This window comes from Branchiostoma lanceolatum, chromosome 11 (assembly GCF_035083965.1).
Source record: "Branchiostoma lanceolatum isolate klBraLanc5 chromosome 11, klBraLanc5.hap2, whole genome shotgun sequence".
Taxonomy (NCBI): domain Eukaryota; kingdom Metazoa; phylum Chordata; class Leptocardii; order Amphioxiformes; family Branchiostomatidae; genus Branchiostoma; species Branchiostoma lanceolatum.
The window spans coordinates 6,283,566-6,300,623 of NC_089732.1; the positions used below are offsets into that span (position 1 = coordinate 6,283,566).

The 17,058-nt window shown below is 39.9% G+C and overlaps 1 protein-coding gene across 1 annotated transcript in view; it reads left to right on the forward strand.

Moving 5' to 3' along the window:
• LOC136444911 (receptor-type tyrosine-protein phosphatase delta-like) overlaps positions 1-17,058 on the forward strand; it is a 47,171-nt gene that overhangs the window by 17,026 nt on the left and 13,087 nt on the right. The window contains exons 2-4 of the mRNA XM_066442685.1: positions 15,314-15,468; positions 16,238-16,385; positions 16,820-16,974. Of these exons, the coding sequence (XP_066298782.1) occupies positions 15,390-15,468; positions 16,238-16,385; positions 16,820-16,974 (382 nt within the window). The 5' untranslated portion in view covers positions 15,314-15,389. The remainder of the gene's footprint in view (positions 1-15,313; positions 15,469-16,237; positions 16,386-16,819; positions 16,975-17,058) is intronic.

Sequence of the window (17,058 nt, forward strand, 5' to 3'; positions counted from 1 at the left end):
TGTAATTTCGCTATTTTGAGTTTGCGTTTGAAACAATAGTAGGCTACAGTCACACAATGGAACGGATTTTTGCGGTGGTTTTAAGTTCGCGGTAAAGCGTTCACCGCGACAACCGCGAACATAAAACCGCTGCGAACATTTCTGCGTTTACAGTTATAATGAAGAAGGAGTTGTATTGGTAAAAAGAAATTTCCTTGTTTGAGACTTTTTATCTCAAGACGAGCCAGTTACGTTGTTATGTCATTTTTCCAAACCCAACCCCTGTACAGCATAGGCACTCGGCCAAGGTCAAATTGTCACATTTTTGTTAGGTTGAAGGACGGTGGCAGATATCACAGGTGACACACCAGATGCTGTTTTCCAATCTATGTCTAGATCTGTTCTGAAATGAGAGACATAACAAAAATGTTCCCACTTTTCTCTAAGTGGTGGGATTTGACCCACATGTCACTAGCATTTTCTGTAACATTTTGCTTGCCAACTCACTAGTGTGCCAATTGGGAAATGTAGATTTTAAGTAATAGTTAAAGGATGGGCGGATTGCTCGTATATGTGGATTTGGTACAGCCCCGCACCCCCCTCGGATTTTGTTGGCAGCCCTCGGGCGGAGAAATACACGCTCCTGATTGGCTGAGGAAAGAGGGTCATGTTCTAAGTTAAGGGTGTACATTAGCCGAATGACAGTCACTAACTTTATTAGAGACATAACAAAAATGTTCCCCACTTTTCTTTGAGTGGGGGGGATTTGACCCACATGTCACTAGCATTTTCTTTGCTTGCCAACTCACTAGTGTGCCAATTGGGAAATGTAGATTATAAGGATGTACATTAGCCAAATGACACTGTAACTTTATTAGTCGTAAATTTGAAGTTCTTCCATTTAGAGCTGACTCTAGAAAGTATGTTGAATGACTTTTGAGTGAGAGTACATGTGTGATAAGATGAACTGTATTATATACTCGCTGTGTGATAAAGATAGTGGAAGAGTGCAACAGTCTATGATTGCCATTTTGCCCCTTGTTTTTTCGCTCTTGGTTATCATCTAGGAAGTTAGTTAGAACTTTACTCTCCTCATAATGTTTGTAGCACAAATGTGTCACTCGGAGTTGGACTTAGTCTAAGACTTACTGATATGCAGCTTTCCGACAAGTTTGATATTACAGACAGATACGTACTGCCGGTATTATATTAAACCATCCCTAATTTCCTGTCGGAGAGGAAATGTGTTTACGCCGCGAATCACGGCCCACGTAGGCGGAGAATAGATCGTGTTATGGATACAGACCCGCCGGTGGAACCAAATTAGACTTCTTTCAATCATATCTGTGGCCATCCAGGGGCGGAATCACGGCTTACAGGAAACTGTACTTGATTTGACAACAGGCTCCAGTGGACTGTTACTGATGGCAGATATGACTCGTAATGTCACACCGGATATCGCTGTTTTCACCCCAATTACGTTCTGCTGATTGGTTTCTGTAGTCTGTTGGTTGATTTAGGTATATACATGTACCTCTTGGCGACAATCAAACTTGTTAGATTTTTGCTCTTATATGGCTATGTCACTCAGAGAATTGTGGACTTATGCGAGTCCTGCTTTCTGGATGGGGGAGTATTCAGATGTTTACGCCAGAATTAGTTACTCAAGCAACTGGATAGAATTTAGAAACTCCATTTTTATCCATTTTCAAAATTTTATCCAGTTGCTGGAGTAACTATTTTTGTCATATGTTGTTACTTGGACGTCTAACCTTCATAAACGTATTTAGATGTTTCTTTACATCCAGTTCCTTTTGAAAGTCAGTGAAAAACATTATTGTAACCAGCTTAAGAAAAGTTAAGTGTTACAGACTGTATACACTGTTTCTAAGTTTATCTAAATGACAAATGTTTTCTTCATTCAGCATCTTGCTGCGTATGAATGTTAACAGGATTATACCTTGCAGCCCAGCTTTGTGTATATCGAAATAAGAGGATATTGAACATAAGAATAAGCACAAGGTTAAACCAATGCCTCTTGGGGAATTCGAATAGGGGCATCATACTTTCCCAAATATGCAAAAAGTTGGTTGTGCCAGTAATTTTTTTTGTGTAATTTATTTTTTTTCATCTGCACCAGTGCAAGTTGACCCAAAAATGTATTTCGAGCCCTGTCAAGGCAATTATATAAGCAGAAAACTTCATGTAGATTTGCACTTAGTGCGTGCACTGTTGAGCTGATGCCAGTCCTCCCCCCCCCCCCTCTTCCTTTTCTGTCCCCTGTTAGAATAGTAGCTGTTCAGAGAAATATCGGTAATATGTTTTATTCGCAAGTGACACAATTTATGACTGGCACCACACACGACTCACAGAGGAGAGCGCTGTAAGGAATTTATAGCTGTACTGCAGACTTAATGTCCGATTAATGGAGTGCGTGTACATGGTGAGACTGTTAATATAAAGACTTAGTGTTTGATTCAGATAAATCTAAATGTCAGTGAGGTACTGTATATTTTTCACAGAGAGAAAGGCTGGCCGGCATGTGTCTACAATTCCCTCTTCTAACAATATTCTTTTATCCCCAATGCATTCTGAATTGATGTTTGGAACCGAGTGGAAAGATTTCAGTCTTCGCAATGTGGAAAGTATCCAGTGTAGGAGATTGAAAATGGAGCATTGTGTTAGAGAATCAAAATACATTTCATCAGTTGTATGAACTTGTATGGTGATAACATGTGTTACACACGTTGGCGGCATGTACATGTACATCTAGGCAAAGTATTAAGTTGGCATCTGCCTGGCATAACGGTTAGAGCATTGGACTCAGAACAAATAGGTCCCGGGTTCTATACTCACCATGCCCCCACGTTGTGACCTTGGGACAGGCACTGTGCCTATGTGCCAACATCTGCACATTGACATCCACTAAGAACCGTTAAATTTTTTTTTTTCATTAAGTTGGCCAGCCTAACAACCTAAGTCAGTAATAATACTACTAAAATAGTTTATTTTCAGTAAAAAGCAACACCCCAGAGATGTCTGCCCACTTGCAACTTCCAAGTGTCCCAGTCCAGTAGCACAATTGTGTGGGATAAGAACATCCAGACATATGGCTTAGCCTTCCCAGTGTCATGACCGATTAGATGTGCCAGTAGTCTGTGTAATTGGCCAGTCACCTTGGGAGTGTTAAATGGGACACAGTAGATCTAGAATCACAGAGAAAGAGTGCTGTCTACATCACTAGTCTTATGTCCCTAGCTGGACCTAAAACCCCCTCATCAGTTTTGTGTGAGTATTATATACATGTATGTTATGTGTATCTCTCTCCTGTATGTTTGCAGGAAATGTAAACTTATCAGCTTCCCTGGACTCAGGTGTTACATCTTAATTGGTTCCTCCCGGCTTTTCAGCAGGGCGGGGACACCTGTGGCCATCTTAAGCTGAGCCTTCCTCCGGGCCTTCTTCAGGCCAGTTCTTGGAATGTCCTTCTGGCAAGTTGGGAGAAGTTCTGAAAGTAATTTTGATGTTACAAAAACATTTCAGCTCCCTGCGGCTTTATGTTAATTGAAAGCTCAATCATAGGTTGTTGTGACGATTTGATTTTACAAAATTAATGCATGTGTGATGTCAAAGCCGGTTTTGGCAGTCAAAGTCATGAATATACAAATGACAATTCTATTTTAAACAACTTGATATTTTGTAAATAGCCTGACCTTTTCTCTTGAGGCTTGCTAATTGAATGAAGTCGTTGAAATTGTTTATCAGGTAAAATCTGCGGATGAAAATTTCAGAAATCCCATTGGAAAAGATTTCAAAGGCAGGAGATAGTATAGCCAAGATGTGACACCATTGTAGCAAGGTTCTGATTCTAGACTTAGGAATGGTCAGGGAACCAAGGCCTTTTTTACTTCCATTTATGTCACAAGGGCATTAAATGAGGATGTTACAAAGTGTAGACTCTAAACAGTTACTAGTCTTAATGTACACATCTGTCTTGGAGAAGTCTGACTGCCAAGGCAGCCAGCTTACTCTCCAAGAATTTTTGTGTGACCAGTGTCTCCTTCAGGGTGCTATCAGGTCATGCCTCTTTACCAGAGGAGGCTTTAGCTGGCTGGGAAGCAGGCCAAAAACTTGTAAGATTCTCTCTACCTCCCACTAGACTAAGTCCCGTTCACATTGGGGTTGTCAAAGCAATTTCAACCCGGATTAGACATTGTGAGAGTTTGAATGCTTCTTTTCAGGATCAAATCAAATTATTTTCCAATCTCATTGAGTCTGGTAAGATCTACCTTTTGTGACAGGGTTTGAGACAGATTTTCCAGTAATGTGATTGAGGCATGAAGGCTTGGGTCCAAGTTTATGACGTCATACTTTGGTGTACGTGCTGTTCGTAGTCTTAGCGTGTGAACGCGCCTTGCCCCGCCTCTCACCTAGGTACATTATTTATACCATCACCTGTGTAGGGCAGCTCACTGTAACAATAAAACTTGCCGCCTCATAGAAAGTCAGGAAGAAGTGTTACAGAGGATAGAGTTTAGATGGAAACAATTGCAAGAATTGGTCTCTTTTCACCCTGCTAAAAAGATTCCAGAGAAAACACATCTAGTTTTTGTGATGGATCACGCTTTGCTGTACTTAAGACACTCCTATTGCTATGCATTCTTGGCAACGTTTTTTTATATACAGTAAAAATCATGCAGTTCCAAGATAAAGTTTGATCAAGATCAATGGTTTGTGACATGACTGCACAAATTGTGTTTGGTGAAGGGTCTCTGTGATAAATACTTTTACCTACAAAATGACATCTCTCTTCATTTATAGATGCAGTGTTTCTGGGAATTGCTAAGCTGTCCAAGGATGCTGTCATTATTGATTGATTGTTGATTGATTACTATTAGTTTGCATGGTTTTTATTTCGCTGTTCGCGGTAGTTTTAAGTTCGCATTCGAAACACTAGTAGCACTGCAGTCATACTCATAGTGGGCAAAAAGTTTCGCAGTGGTTTTAATTTTGAGCTGAAGAGTTCACAGCGAAAACAGCAAACATGAAACCACCGCAAACATTTCTGTAGTTCCAGTTAATGACAGTCATGATTTATAGCTTGTAGTCAAAACTTCAAATTGTTCTAAGGAATGGTAATACTAAAATGCAGAAATGTTCATGGGGATTTAATTTCCCAGTAGGGAGAAAATGGAGTGTTTGCAATGGTTTTGAGTTCGCGTTTGAAACAATAATAGCGCTACAGTCACACAAATGGAACGGCTTTTCGCGGTGGTTTTAAGTTTGTGGTAAACAATTCACTGCGAATTCCGCGAACATGAAACCACTGCGAACATTTCTGCATTTACAGTAACGTGACCAGACACGTCCTAACATTAGCTTATGCCACTGCCTATAGCTACCTGCCACCATCTCATAGGATTGATTAAAAGGAACCAAACAGTCTGCTGGGCTAGTACAGGAATTGACTGCTGTCTCCTGGGGTAGTGTGGGAGGCACAGAAATCAATAAAAGTTGCATTCGCCCAGTAGATGGCACAGATATCGTAATGTAGTGGCCACCTAGTACATTTGTGCTTTTAATATGCAATGAGGGTGAATGATTTTGCAGAAATTTGGGAGTGATTTAAGTTATATGAATCAGATATATGTAATATAGATGTATAATTTGGCAAGTCATTGTTGCATTGAACAATGTCAACTTTCAGTGTTGACATGTATTTTATTTGCAAACCATCAGCCTTACTGAAGATGGATATCTTTTTTCTTTTACATTCATTTTGGCTAAAAAATGATGAATAGATTTAACATACATGTAGAAGTTCAAGTATGCCTGTACATATGTGTATATTGTACAATCACTCATTTCTTTCGTTGTTGGATGTCGGTATAATTTTATGCCACCGCCTACTCCTAATGAACTCTTATCAGTTGATCACACTGCTCCATAGCTGACATTGCGTCCAATAGTTAACCGACAAACAGACTTCGAAAAGACACAGGCATCACATGCCTTTCTTGCATTTAAACGTCATGACGTATTATTTGTTATCTCATTGTGTACAATCAGGAAAAAAAAGGTAAAGGCACCATAGCCTGTGGATTGTATTAGGTAAAAGGATAATTTTTTATGGTTAAATTGAACGGCGATGATTTTAGGATGAACAAATGACAGTCTTTTGAATTTAGGTACAATGTACATGACTGCATTCGCTGTGATTTGTATCGATGATACACAGAAAAGCAGTTGAAATCACATATAATATGCTGAAATATTGAAGTGTAACCTGACAGAATATTTACTATTTATTTAGTGAACAGTGATTGGGATACCGCAGTTGGATGTTGTATTCATTCTTTGATGATTTGTTCTATCTGTTAGGGTTTAGGGATCCGGCCTTCTTAGAAAGTAAGGGAACCAAAATGTATTTACAATGTACCAAATACTGTTTTTTATGCATTTAAGTTCGTTTGGTTATAATTTAGAAAATGGAGTGTTTGCAGTGGTTTGAAGTTCGCGTTTGAAACAATAGTAGTGCTACAGAAACACCGGCGAACATTTCTGCATTTACAGTAACAGATTTGAAGAAAACATTTCACCGAGGAACTCGTTTTCTGGATTGTTATTAAACCCATTTATCATGGCTCATTTTCTTTGTGGTGACAGCGCCATTATGATTAAGCATACACTTGTTGGACTGCATAGCTTAATGACAACTTGGTATGTATAAGCCCTCTCTTCCACATGATGCATCGATGATTAATTGCTTATTTTGAAAGGTCAGCGATGATTGTGATTGGTTGTCCCGGGCAGAGCTGATCGGCTAGTTTTTGTACGTAAACAAATTTGTCTGCTGTCGTAGGTGTGCAATTACATTACGTTCAGTCTCCAAAACAGACAATAACACTGGTTTCCAAGATGTTTAGATTTTCTTCTTCCAAACTGAAAGTCTCAGATAGAAGTGTAGTTTTTTCTTCTTTTGTGCAGTAAAACTGTATTCTTAACTGACTTAAGGTAAGATCCAGTAATGTCCTGTCGTATCATCTTCACTCTTAAGTACAGTTATGTGATTTGTACATGTTATGGTTATGAAGTTTTGTTACCTCCGTGAAAATGAAGGTATTGTTTTGGGTGTGTCAGTGTGTTTGTGTTTCCACATGTTTGTGGTCAGCATAATTTAAGAACGTCTGGATGGATTGTGAACTGTTGTCTGTGTAGTCAAGTCATGGTAAAATGAAGATGTAGTGCAGCAGAACGTTCGGGTTTTATATCTTTTTTGTTTTTCAACAAGAGTTAGATCATGTCTTGAGGATGGCCATTTACAGTAAGTAACTTCATGCATATCCATAATTTTTTTAGGATCATGGACGACATACCGTTACGGCGTAAATGCAGAAACGTTCGCGATTGTTTTTATGTTCACGATTTTCGCGGCGAACTTTCAGCGCAAACTTAAAACCACCGCGAAACTTTTTGGCCACATATCACTGTAGCGCCACTATTGTTTTAAACGCGAACCTTAAACCACCACGAACATTTTCTCCCTACCGCGAAATAAAAACCACACGAACTTAAATGCATCTACAGTAATCTTTCAGATTTATAGAGGACCCAACGATTTCTTTCCCACCAGTGGCAGTGCAGTACCAGAGTGCGCAAAAGTAGTTTTTTTTCACGGCCAGGGTTCCTCTAATGAATGCAGATTGCATAATTTTCTGCAAGTTAAGTGGTATTGTACCAAAGTCGTTGCCAGTGTGGGCCAGAGTACTTAAACTCATTTGGAATGGTGCATTATCCCACACATATAATGGTTTTGGAAAGTGATTCGTGCCCACACTCTAGCCAGCAGGGAAAATACTTGCCAATTATTGAGAGTTTGATGTTACCATTTGAACAAAGCCATCAAGCATGGTTATTTTTTTGTATTGTTTGTATTCATTTATTTCGCACAGGTAAAAGAAAAAAATTAAACATACATAATGACTCGTTGATGAAGGTTAGACTGTTTCAAAAAGATCCTGTGTTCAAAGAGACGTTAAAGGGGAAGGGTTATATCAACCCCTCCATGTAAAAATATACCTGCTACTGAAACAGCAAGGAAACTTGCCGCCCTATGTGCCACTAGGCACTACAAGAGTCTAAATGAACGAACAAACATCTTAGCCTTTATGGCTTGTGTCAGCGAGATGCCTAGAATAAAGCCATGTTGGTAGAGTCTTGCTTTCGGTTTGCGTTTGCGACTTAAAATTTATGCGTGTTGGGCCGTGCTACTTTTACACCATGCCGTATTTACAGTTACGCAAATCGTACTAGCTGTTTAGCTACTGGCAAACATCCATTACGAAGTTTTGAAGGCTGGACTGCCACCTGGGATCTGGAACCGACGGAAAGAAACACCGAGCCGTGCGTCACCGTGTGCAGTGTTCTTTGTTTCACACCCAAATGCTAAAATCCCTTATGACGATAGGCCCTTAGGTTAGAACGTACTGCTCTGATGGCAATGGCAATGGCTTGGATAAAACGCACGTCGGCAGAACGTACATGTAATGTGCATACGGTATATAGTCTGCTATATTCAAACCTGTTTTGGCTGCCGAGTCTCTTTCGTCCTTTTTGGTCAACGTTCTATCAGAGTAACGGCTGTTGTATAAGATATCTCTTTGGACACAACAACAATCATGAACCTATATACGAGATATACCTTAAATAGGCGAACACAACCCTAAACGTTTACGTTCTGCATACGTGCTGCATACATGAGGCGTTTAATGAAGTCAGATGTTATCACACGCATTCCAGGAACTAAATTTTGTTTCCATTTTCAAAAGAACAGCTTTGTGAAATCTAGGAAATAACGACGCTCCCACACACACTTCATGTTAAATTCCTGTGTGGCGATGGCTAACATTCAAAGTCAGAAAACCCTCTCTACTTTAAGTGGGAAAGTCTATTAGATGTCCCCACTGAATTTGGTAATTGCTATCGTGTGATCTTCTATGCAGTCAGTAAGAAGACCTATGAGATGCCCTGGGTTACGTAGAGAATTGCCTTGTTTTATGCAACAGTTTCAGTTTATACACCAAACCTTTTTAAACGTGCAACGTGCGGAAAATAGGAGTCGACATTTGTAAGACTAAGAGATTTTTCATCACTTACATATTTAGTATTTGCTTGTTCCATTTCCTGCATTAGATGGTGAACGTTTGTGTCATAATGTGTCTAGCTGATGCAGAAGATTGGGCTGTGCAAATACATTATGGAAATAGGGCTCAGTTGCCATGTTGTGACGAAACTGGGGACCTCGCTTCGTAGTCATGGTTATGTAAAAGATGCATGTCTTGCTGCCTTATATGGGCAACATAAGGAAATTTCGTCGTCAACGCAACCAAACTTGGTGCGGCTGCTTGCGTCATCGGGCCCTTTGAACAGGTACATGTAAGCAGGTGGTTGGAGAATAAAAGGCTCAGGTGGCAGCGAGGCCTCATACTCTGGCTCGCAAACCGGTGTTGAGCACGGTAAGTTCTGTTGTGTCTCCCTTTAGCTATGGCTTCCATATGCATTGTATTCCCTAGTGTAGTTTAGTACCTCATCAGGATTAAAAACAGGGAAATAGACTTCCTGAGTGAAGGTTGTAGCAAAAACAATATCATTGTGAAATTTTTACATGATTGTAAGATACATGTAGATGTTTGAGTCGAACAGTTAGCACGAGTACATTGATTTCACACAATTATATTTTCTTGCTCCTGGAAATCTGTTGTGTGGGCAGAGTATATTGCTAGAGCCCAGGGGCCAGTTCCTCTCTTTGGCTACAGCTACATGTAGCTCAAAAAATTATGTTTTTTTTTAATCGTTATGCTTGACCGTAGATGCCAGATACAAATATGGGTGATATTGCTGATAGTGAAAAAGCATTGGGTGGTTATTTATCAATGCAGGTATCTTCATACATCTGATACTGACGGGCTAAACCATTCTGTTTTGTAACATGTTAGAATACGTGCGGAAAATGATCCGTCGTGCATGCTTGTATTACCTTTCCATGGAAACAACAGGTATACAAAACATATCTGCTAATTCAGGTACATGACATGTACGTACGATATACAGGTTTATACTATATACATATAGGTACATGTAGGTACTGGAGGCAGAAAATGCTGCTCAGCTTCTGACACGGTTAGAATTTGTCCATTGGAGTCCTTTTGAATTAGATTAGTGCCAATTTGAAAGCAGCTTTTAGGTTCAGAATAAACCTGAGTGTATATCGATTGATCCATAGTGGGAAAGCTAGTTTTTGGTAGTGGTCATGATTTGCAGGAAAAGGCTGAATGGGTAGAATCGATTATCAATTTGTTATTAGAAATGTTGTGCTTGTCTTTGTTCATGGTGGAATGATATCAGATTATCCTTAGCATTGTCAAGGTCGTATTGTCATGGGAAGCATATGCTACCGGAAGCGCTGCATTTTATTGCCCGTTACGGGGCTCTGGGACTATTCGGGACTGCTTTTTTTATGAGCCCCCAAATTAACGACATTACTGCATGTACCGTTCATGTTCATTATTTAGGGCTATGGGTAAAGATTATGATGAGCGTTGGGACCAAAAATGAGCTCTTTTTGGTTTATTTATTTTTAGAGTAAGAGGCTACATGTCCTGTAACTATTTAAGTGTAAGAAAATTGCTCTAAAACTGGAAGAGCTAATTATAAGGTAGTAGTTTCTTCATTAGGGGACTAAAATGCTTGAAGGTATATATTGCCCCTAAAATATGTCTCTGTGAAAGGCAACATTTATGAGTAAGGTAGCAACGTCGTTCGGCCGCCAATACATGAAGGCTTGACGGTACATGACTTGTACATGTACACATGTACGTGCAGACTTGCATATTGCCATTGCTAGAGGCTATATCAGATTGAACCAGTGACGTGGGCAGAGCACGCTCTGATGTATCCACCCACCCACACAATCAGACATTGATTACATTATGGTCCGTACCGGCACAGGTTTGTTTAGTAACTTACTCTTTCTCTCAATCGGAAAAAGCCTTCGGCAAGGTGTAGGTCCCTGAAAATTTTGGGTGGAGTCAAACCAGTGAGTAGTCACTTTATTATGTGTATTTTAGATTCTTCTCAGGAAAGTACAGTAGTGTGGTAGCATAATTGTGCAAGTTGGAAATTGTTGTCTTTGTATTCATTAGTATTGACAGAATGATTTTGTGTATATCTACAATTTCTCTACAACACACACCTGATGTTAGGTATTACTCAATGTCTAGGACATTCTTGGGAGAAAGACAGAAATTTCCTTTCCAAAATAGTCTTGATACATGTAACTGTAAGTGATACTGTTATTCACTGAATAAGTTCAAAGTAAATTTTTTAATAATAATTGTCTGTCTGCAATATTGTAGAAAGAAATTGACTATTTTCCAACACAAAGATTGGACTCACCAAGTCTGCAATATTCTCAAAAACGTCTACAAATCGGTAGATCCTTTTTGTCCATAGAAACATCAATCTTGTACATTGTTGCTGTGCACTATTCTCGGTTGCATCCTGTCTTGCCCCTCTATGGCTTAAAAGCTTCTTGCCAGTTTCTGCCCACATGTAAGGTTGAGAAAGGTTACACAGTGATGGTCCAGATCTTACACTTTAATGGCTAATCTTCCCAGATATAGATGGTTATGGAGGGAAGAGGAAACAGCGTAGCCTTCAATCTGACACTAAAAGCTATGGTACAGTGTAGTTTAGCTGTGTGGGATGGGGATAATGTTTCAATGCTACAATTCGTGTCAGTCTGTGGGTCACATTTGGAATTGTCCATTTACGCATATGTACTCAGGGCTGCTATTACCTACGAGTATTTTACCTGAAATTTTGAAAAGCTTCCTGCAAATACCGTAGTGCACATTGTTAAGGAAAACAAGATTTTCGGTCAGTAATGCATTCTGCATGCCTACTGCCACCGTTAAACGCTGCAAATGCCTCCTTTCCCCCCCTACGGTGAAATCGTGATCACATGAACTTATTTAATTAACTGAAACAGTATATTGTAATAGGAACTTCATGTTGTCATCAGAGTTACATGTATTTATACAAAAACATGAACATGAAGAGAGGACAGAATCCTTCATGATACAAATATGACCTCATTAATATAGTCTGAAGGTGATGATTTGGCATACATGTGGCGTAGACATACACATGTGTGTAATCGTGCTATTTCAACTGCACAGTGGCTGATCCAGGATTTTAAACAACAGTGCTCTCCTGAAAAGCCCTGCCAAGTTGATTGGGATGCAGTCCCCCATATCCCGTGCTCAACAAACTGCAAAGCTTTCCTTTTACTCCTGCCTTTGAAATTTGTTTCAGACTTACAACAAACATGCTGTGTTATACATGTACCAGTGGACCAATAAAAAGGTTTAGCCTATGCTGAGACAAAATTTATTCAAGATCTGTTAGGGTACATTGAATATCCAGGATAGATATGGCTTTGGTTTCTGAAATACACAAAACTATTTTTCCAGTGACATGCAGTTTGTGTGTCTTTTTGTTGCTAGTATAGGTAAGATTGATATTATACTACTATAACGTGTTACATGTACGTTTATGTGGTTGTTAAAAGAAGGTAGTACTGTTTAAATCATATTCCAGTGTTTAGACATTTTTTTCTCCACACAATTTAAATGTAACTTAAAGGCAACACTTATACAGCAGTACGTCGTGTGCAATCATGTACAAATACGTGGTATCTAACAAGTTAATGGCCACCACTGTCTTGCATGGCGTCGTGCCATATTCCATTATTTCAGGAAGTCCCGTCGTGAAAGTGTCAGCCGACCTGAGATCACAGTTTACCTCTGGGGTATCCAGAAACATGCATCATACATAGATCTGATGTAGTTCAATGTAATGGTGGAGTGTTGCGTATTCAGCTAGGAATGTTGGCTTGACATCTAATGGTTGAAGGTGCCTCCGCACTTTCCATATGCCACCGTGCTGTTCATTGTTGTGACAGTTGCCCCTAACAGCTAAGGTGAAAGTGGCTTGGGAAAGATCAAGGGTTTACACAGGCGTACAAGTCAAACCTGACTATGTCTCACTTTTCGTGGATGTTCAATCAATTTTTTATATGGTCTTTTTTTATACAGCGGATTCTACTGTATTCATAAAATCCAGGGCATAGTCATTGGAGAAATTCTATTCTTCCTAGAATATGTTATATTTTCATGGAAGCCCAACCCACGCTCAAAATCTGAATTCCTCCGAATCCACGGCAGTATTCTTGGAGTGATTTTGCTTTCCCCGCAGGCACACCCCCTCTCTTTAGTATGCCTCCCAGCAATCATAGATTAGTTTAACAATCGGATGTATTTGAGGAGGGCAGGATTGATGGGGACTACATGGTCCTGGGGGACAGAGTATACATTTTTAAGTCTCAACTTGGCTTAAGGTGTATTACATATTCGCCCTGAGAAGATCGCTGAATGTAGAAATCGTCACAGAGACTTGAGCGTATTTTTCACCTGAAAATCTACCTTATCACATTGGGCGGGGATTGGGGACCTACATCTGTAGGAACATTGGGATGATTTGATTTGATTTATAATTTATTTATTTGGCTGTAGAAAAAGTACAGCCAGGGCTACCCAACTAGCAGAAGGCTATATCAAAGGGGTAGCCCTGGTAACTGAACAATATACAACATTCAATACAAACTGGACGATCTCTACAGTACGGTTTACCGATCGTAAAAAAAATGTTATTGATTTTTCAACGGTGTTACGAGCATTGAATATAGAAAGGATACTGTATTAATGGGCCAAGCAACGGGTGTAAAAGTTTCCAGGGCAACAGAGTTTGCCATTTTCGCAATAGTCTGCCATGACCAACGAAAATGACATATTTTGATGTAAATGTTTGAAATTGTCCTAAGTCCCATATATCACGACTACCCATAATGCACCAGCCAGACGAGGGCAGCTGGGGTCAAGTCTGTCTCCCTTCTTAAGGCCCAAGCTCACGGACCTTCTAAGAAGCCACCGGGGTGGCCGGGCTAAGTGAGTGACAGGGCGCACATTGGTTCCCATTGTGCGGCGCCCCTGCCTGGTGGAGTGTTATGGTCTGGTCGCTAAAGGGATTTCAGGCTGAAGAGCAAGTATGCGAAGTACACTAACACTGTAATCATCGATTGTGTCAACTCACATTCCAGTTTGATAGCTTGACATGTGTAGAAAAAAATATCTACTAAGAAAGTACATTATAAACCTCTAGATTAAGGAGAATTGGCTGATAACATCAATGTATTAGATGTTTCTTAAGAATCCTGTAAAGAATTTAAGATGTTTGGAATGTTCAAGGACGGAATAGTTCCTTTGGTCTGCGGTGATCACTCGATCGCACTTGACAGGCGGGCTTAATGGAGTGAAAGTTGACCAAACACAGCCAGGTGTTCTCTCTCAGGTGTGTGGACAGAAATCGGAGTCAAATTGTGCATGAATGAAGGTTAGATGAACTGATCCCTGATGTATCAGATCTCACGCCTGTCCTAAGCTGAATGAAAGTGTGACAGTGTTGGTGTCCTTGCCTTTCATCACCTCTACGCCGGCTCAATATCTGCATGGTTCTGGATGAAGGGTGTTTGAGGTGAAAGGCTTTTGTACACTCCAGCCTTATCAAATAGGGCTTCATGCTTCCCTAGGGTACTTCAGAGGTTTCCCTGCTATACAGTGGTGATGGACCTTTGGAAGGGTAAAGCGGCAGACCTCAGACTGAGGGTAACGCTGTTTCCATACAGTAGCTAGTAGTAGTTTTGAAATCGGCCTCGCCACTGCTCGCATTTTCAGCCAAGCACTACGGTTCGCCCCTACTGTTGATAAGTGTGATGGGTTCTTTTACATGTACGTGCAGAGGTTTGATGCCAGAGGCTTATTAGGTTCACCCCTACTATCGATAAGTGTGTTGGGTTCTTTTACATGTACGTGCAGAGGTTTGATTCTAGAGATAGACTCATACTGTAAGATATCTCATAGATGTGTTCAAACTAGACAGTTACTAATAACTATCTAGTTCTAAATTGTCTTGCTAACTACTGTTCATACATGATCAAGACTATTGTCTGCTGTTATGCGTCATATATAAGATGTAGAATTAACCCCAAATTTTACATTTAGTATAGTGAATTTCCAGTTGCACCCTTTTAAACTAATCACTTCTGGATGTGATAATGATGTTGTAACTTGTGCTGTGGTTGGCAGAAAGATTACCTTGTTATGTGTTATGACCACAGAATCCCCAATGCTCACCACAGCTCCTTCCTGTTTTGCAGGTAAACCGTGATGTAAATCTCTGAACTGCGGAGCTTCGTAATCTTCTAGTGGCCAGTCGTCCAATCAGACGTTAGAATGGGTTCCCAGTGGAGGTCAGGGGTCATCCTGGCACTATTTCCCATGGTGCTCATGGGTTTGTCATCAGCACAATATGGTGAGTTTATAAATGTATATGTTTTCTTGATAACGCAACATTGCATGTGCGCTAAATGATATTGTACTTTATCTCAAAACAACTTGATTAGGCAGCCTATTGAAAAGAGACTATTCCTATCATCATGATTATGCTATTTTTAGTGTCTTGGGTGCTTTTTTGTCTTGGGTGCTTTTTGACAATATGTCATAACATTCAGTTATGGTTTGTAGCACGTAATTATACAAGTCTTTGATTAAGTGAATGGACTGAAAATGCTAGTCATACTTTGTTATTAAGATCTTTGTGTCTCCTCAGATACTTTGTAAAATAGGCAGTATATAACAATAATAACATTTAGATAAGAATGAAATACGTCATGAATATCTTTTCAAGTGGCTCAGATCAAACCTCGCCTTTGGCAGTAAAAAATCAGTCCTTTTGTTAAACTGTGTAGTAACTAGGAGACACCTTGAATAACTTTCTTGTATGCAGAAATGTTTAGAATTCATACGTCTAGGCACACTTCTGAATCACATTGCTGTAATTCTTGTTTCTTTTACTGTAACTTTATGTTCACTGTTTTCACAGACACCTCTGTACCATGAACTTACAATGTATCATCACCGTGAAAAAAATGGTTGTTGTTATTTATGATTTGTTCACTTGCAGCCACCGTGAAGTTAAAGTTCAGTGAAAATGTCCACTTTCCTTACACCGTGAAATTTTGCTACCATGAAGATAATGTGAATTATTACAGTACTAAATTTTGATTATCATTTTTGTGTAGATTCTGCAGATTTCAGGCTCGAGTGCACTGTGTGTGACGAAGCCCATTCAGAGTCGGCCATAACCTGTACCTGGAGAAGGCAGCCCAATGACACGTTCAGCGCGTTGTTCAAGATCAGCAAGAAGGCTTTGGGCAGATGCCCTACGGAGTAAGTACATGATGATGAACAGTTTGTTCTTTCCTGACTTCTTAGTCTCTCTAAGTCATGGCTTTTTAAAGAGGATGAGGTAAGATGGCCCTCTGAACAGTTGGTAGAAAAGGAATACTCCAGACTGACTGGTAGTTAGTGAAGAGAGACACCTTGTGGGTTGCAAACAAACTGCAGAAGACAAGTGGCATGAGTCTACAGTTCAGAATATCAAGCAGACTTACATGTACTACAAGTGTATGCCGAACTCTGCCTCAACTTGTTCTTCTGCAGGTTGTCTACTTGTCACTAGGTGTCTCTCTTGACTATCCAACTGAGATAATATGGTGCTATCAGCCATTTCCAACATTACTTTGTTACATACACCGTACATGTATATGACCACTAGTCATGTACTTACGGAAATTTATTTTATTTTAATTTTTTTCTACAAGGTTGACAGAGTGGCAGTCCTGTAACCTGACTTCTGTGAACAGCTGTCAGATCCCGTTCCACGGCTGCGCAGATCCGTTCCACGACACGTACTACGTCATGGTCAACTCCTCCTCTATGCTGTTTCAAAGCATCAACTTTGTCAAACCTGACATAGGTAAGTGCTGAATGTGTTATCATTCCTACAAGAGGAATCGTACATTGTTAAATGTACTTTGTAAAAGTTAGTTGTTTTGTGGAT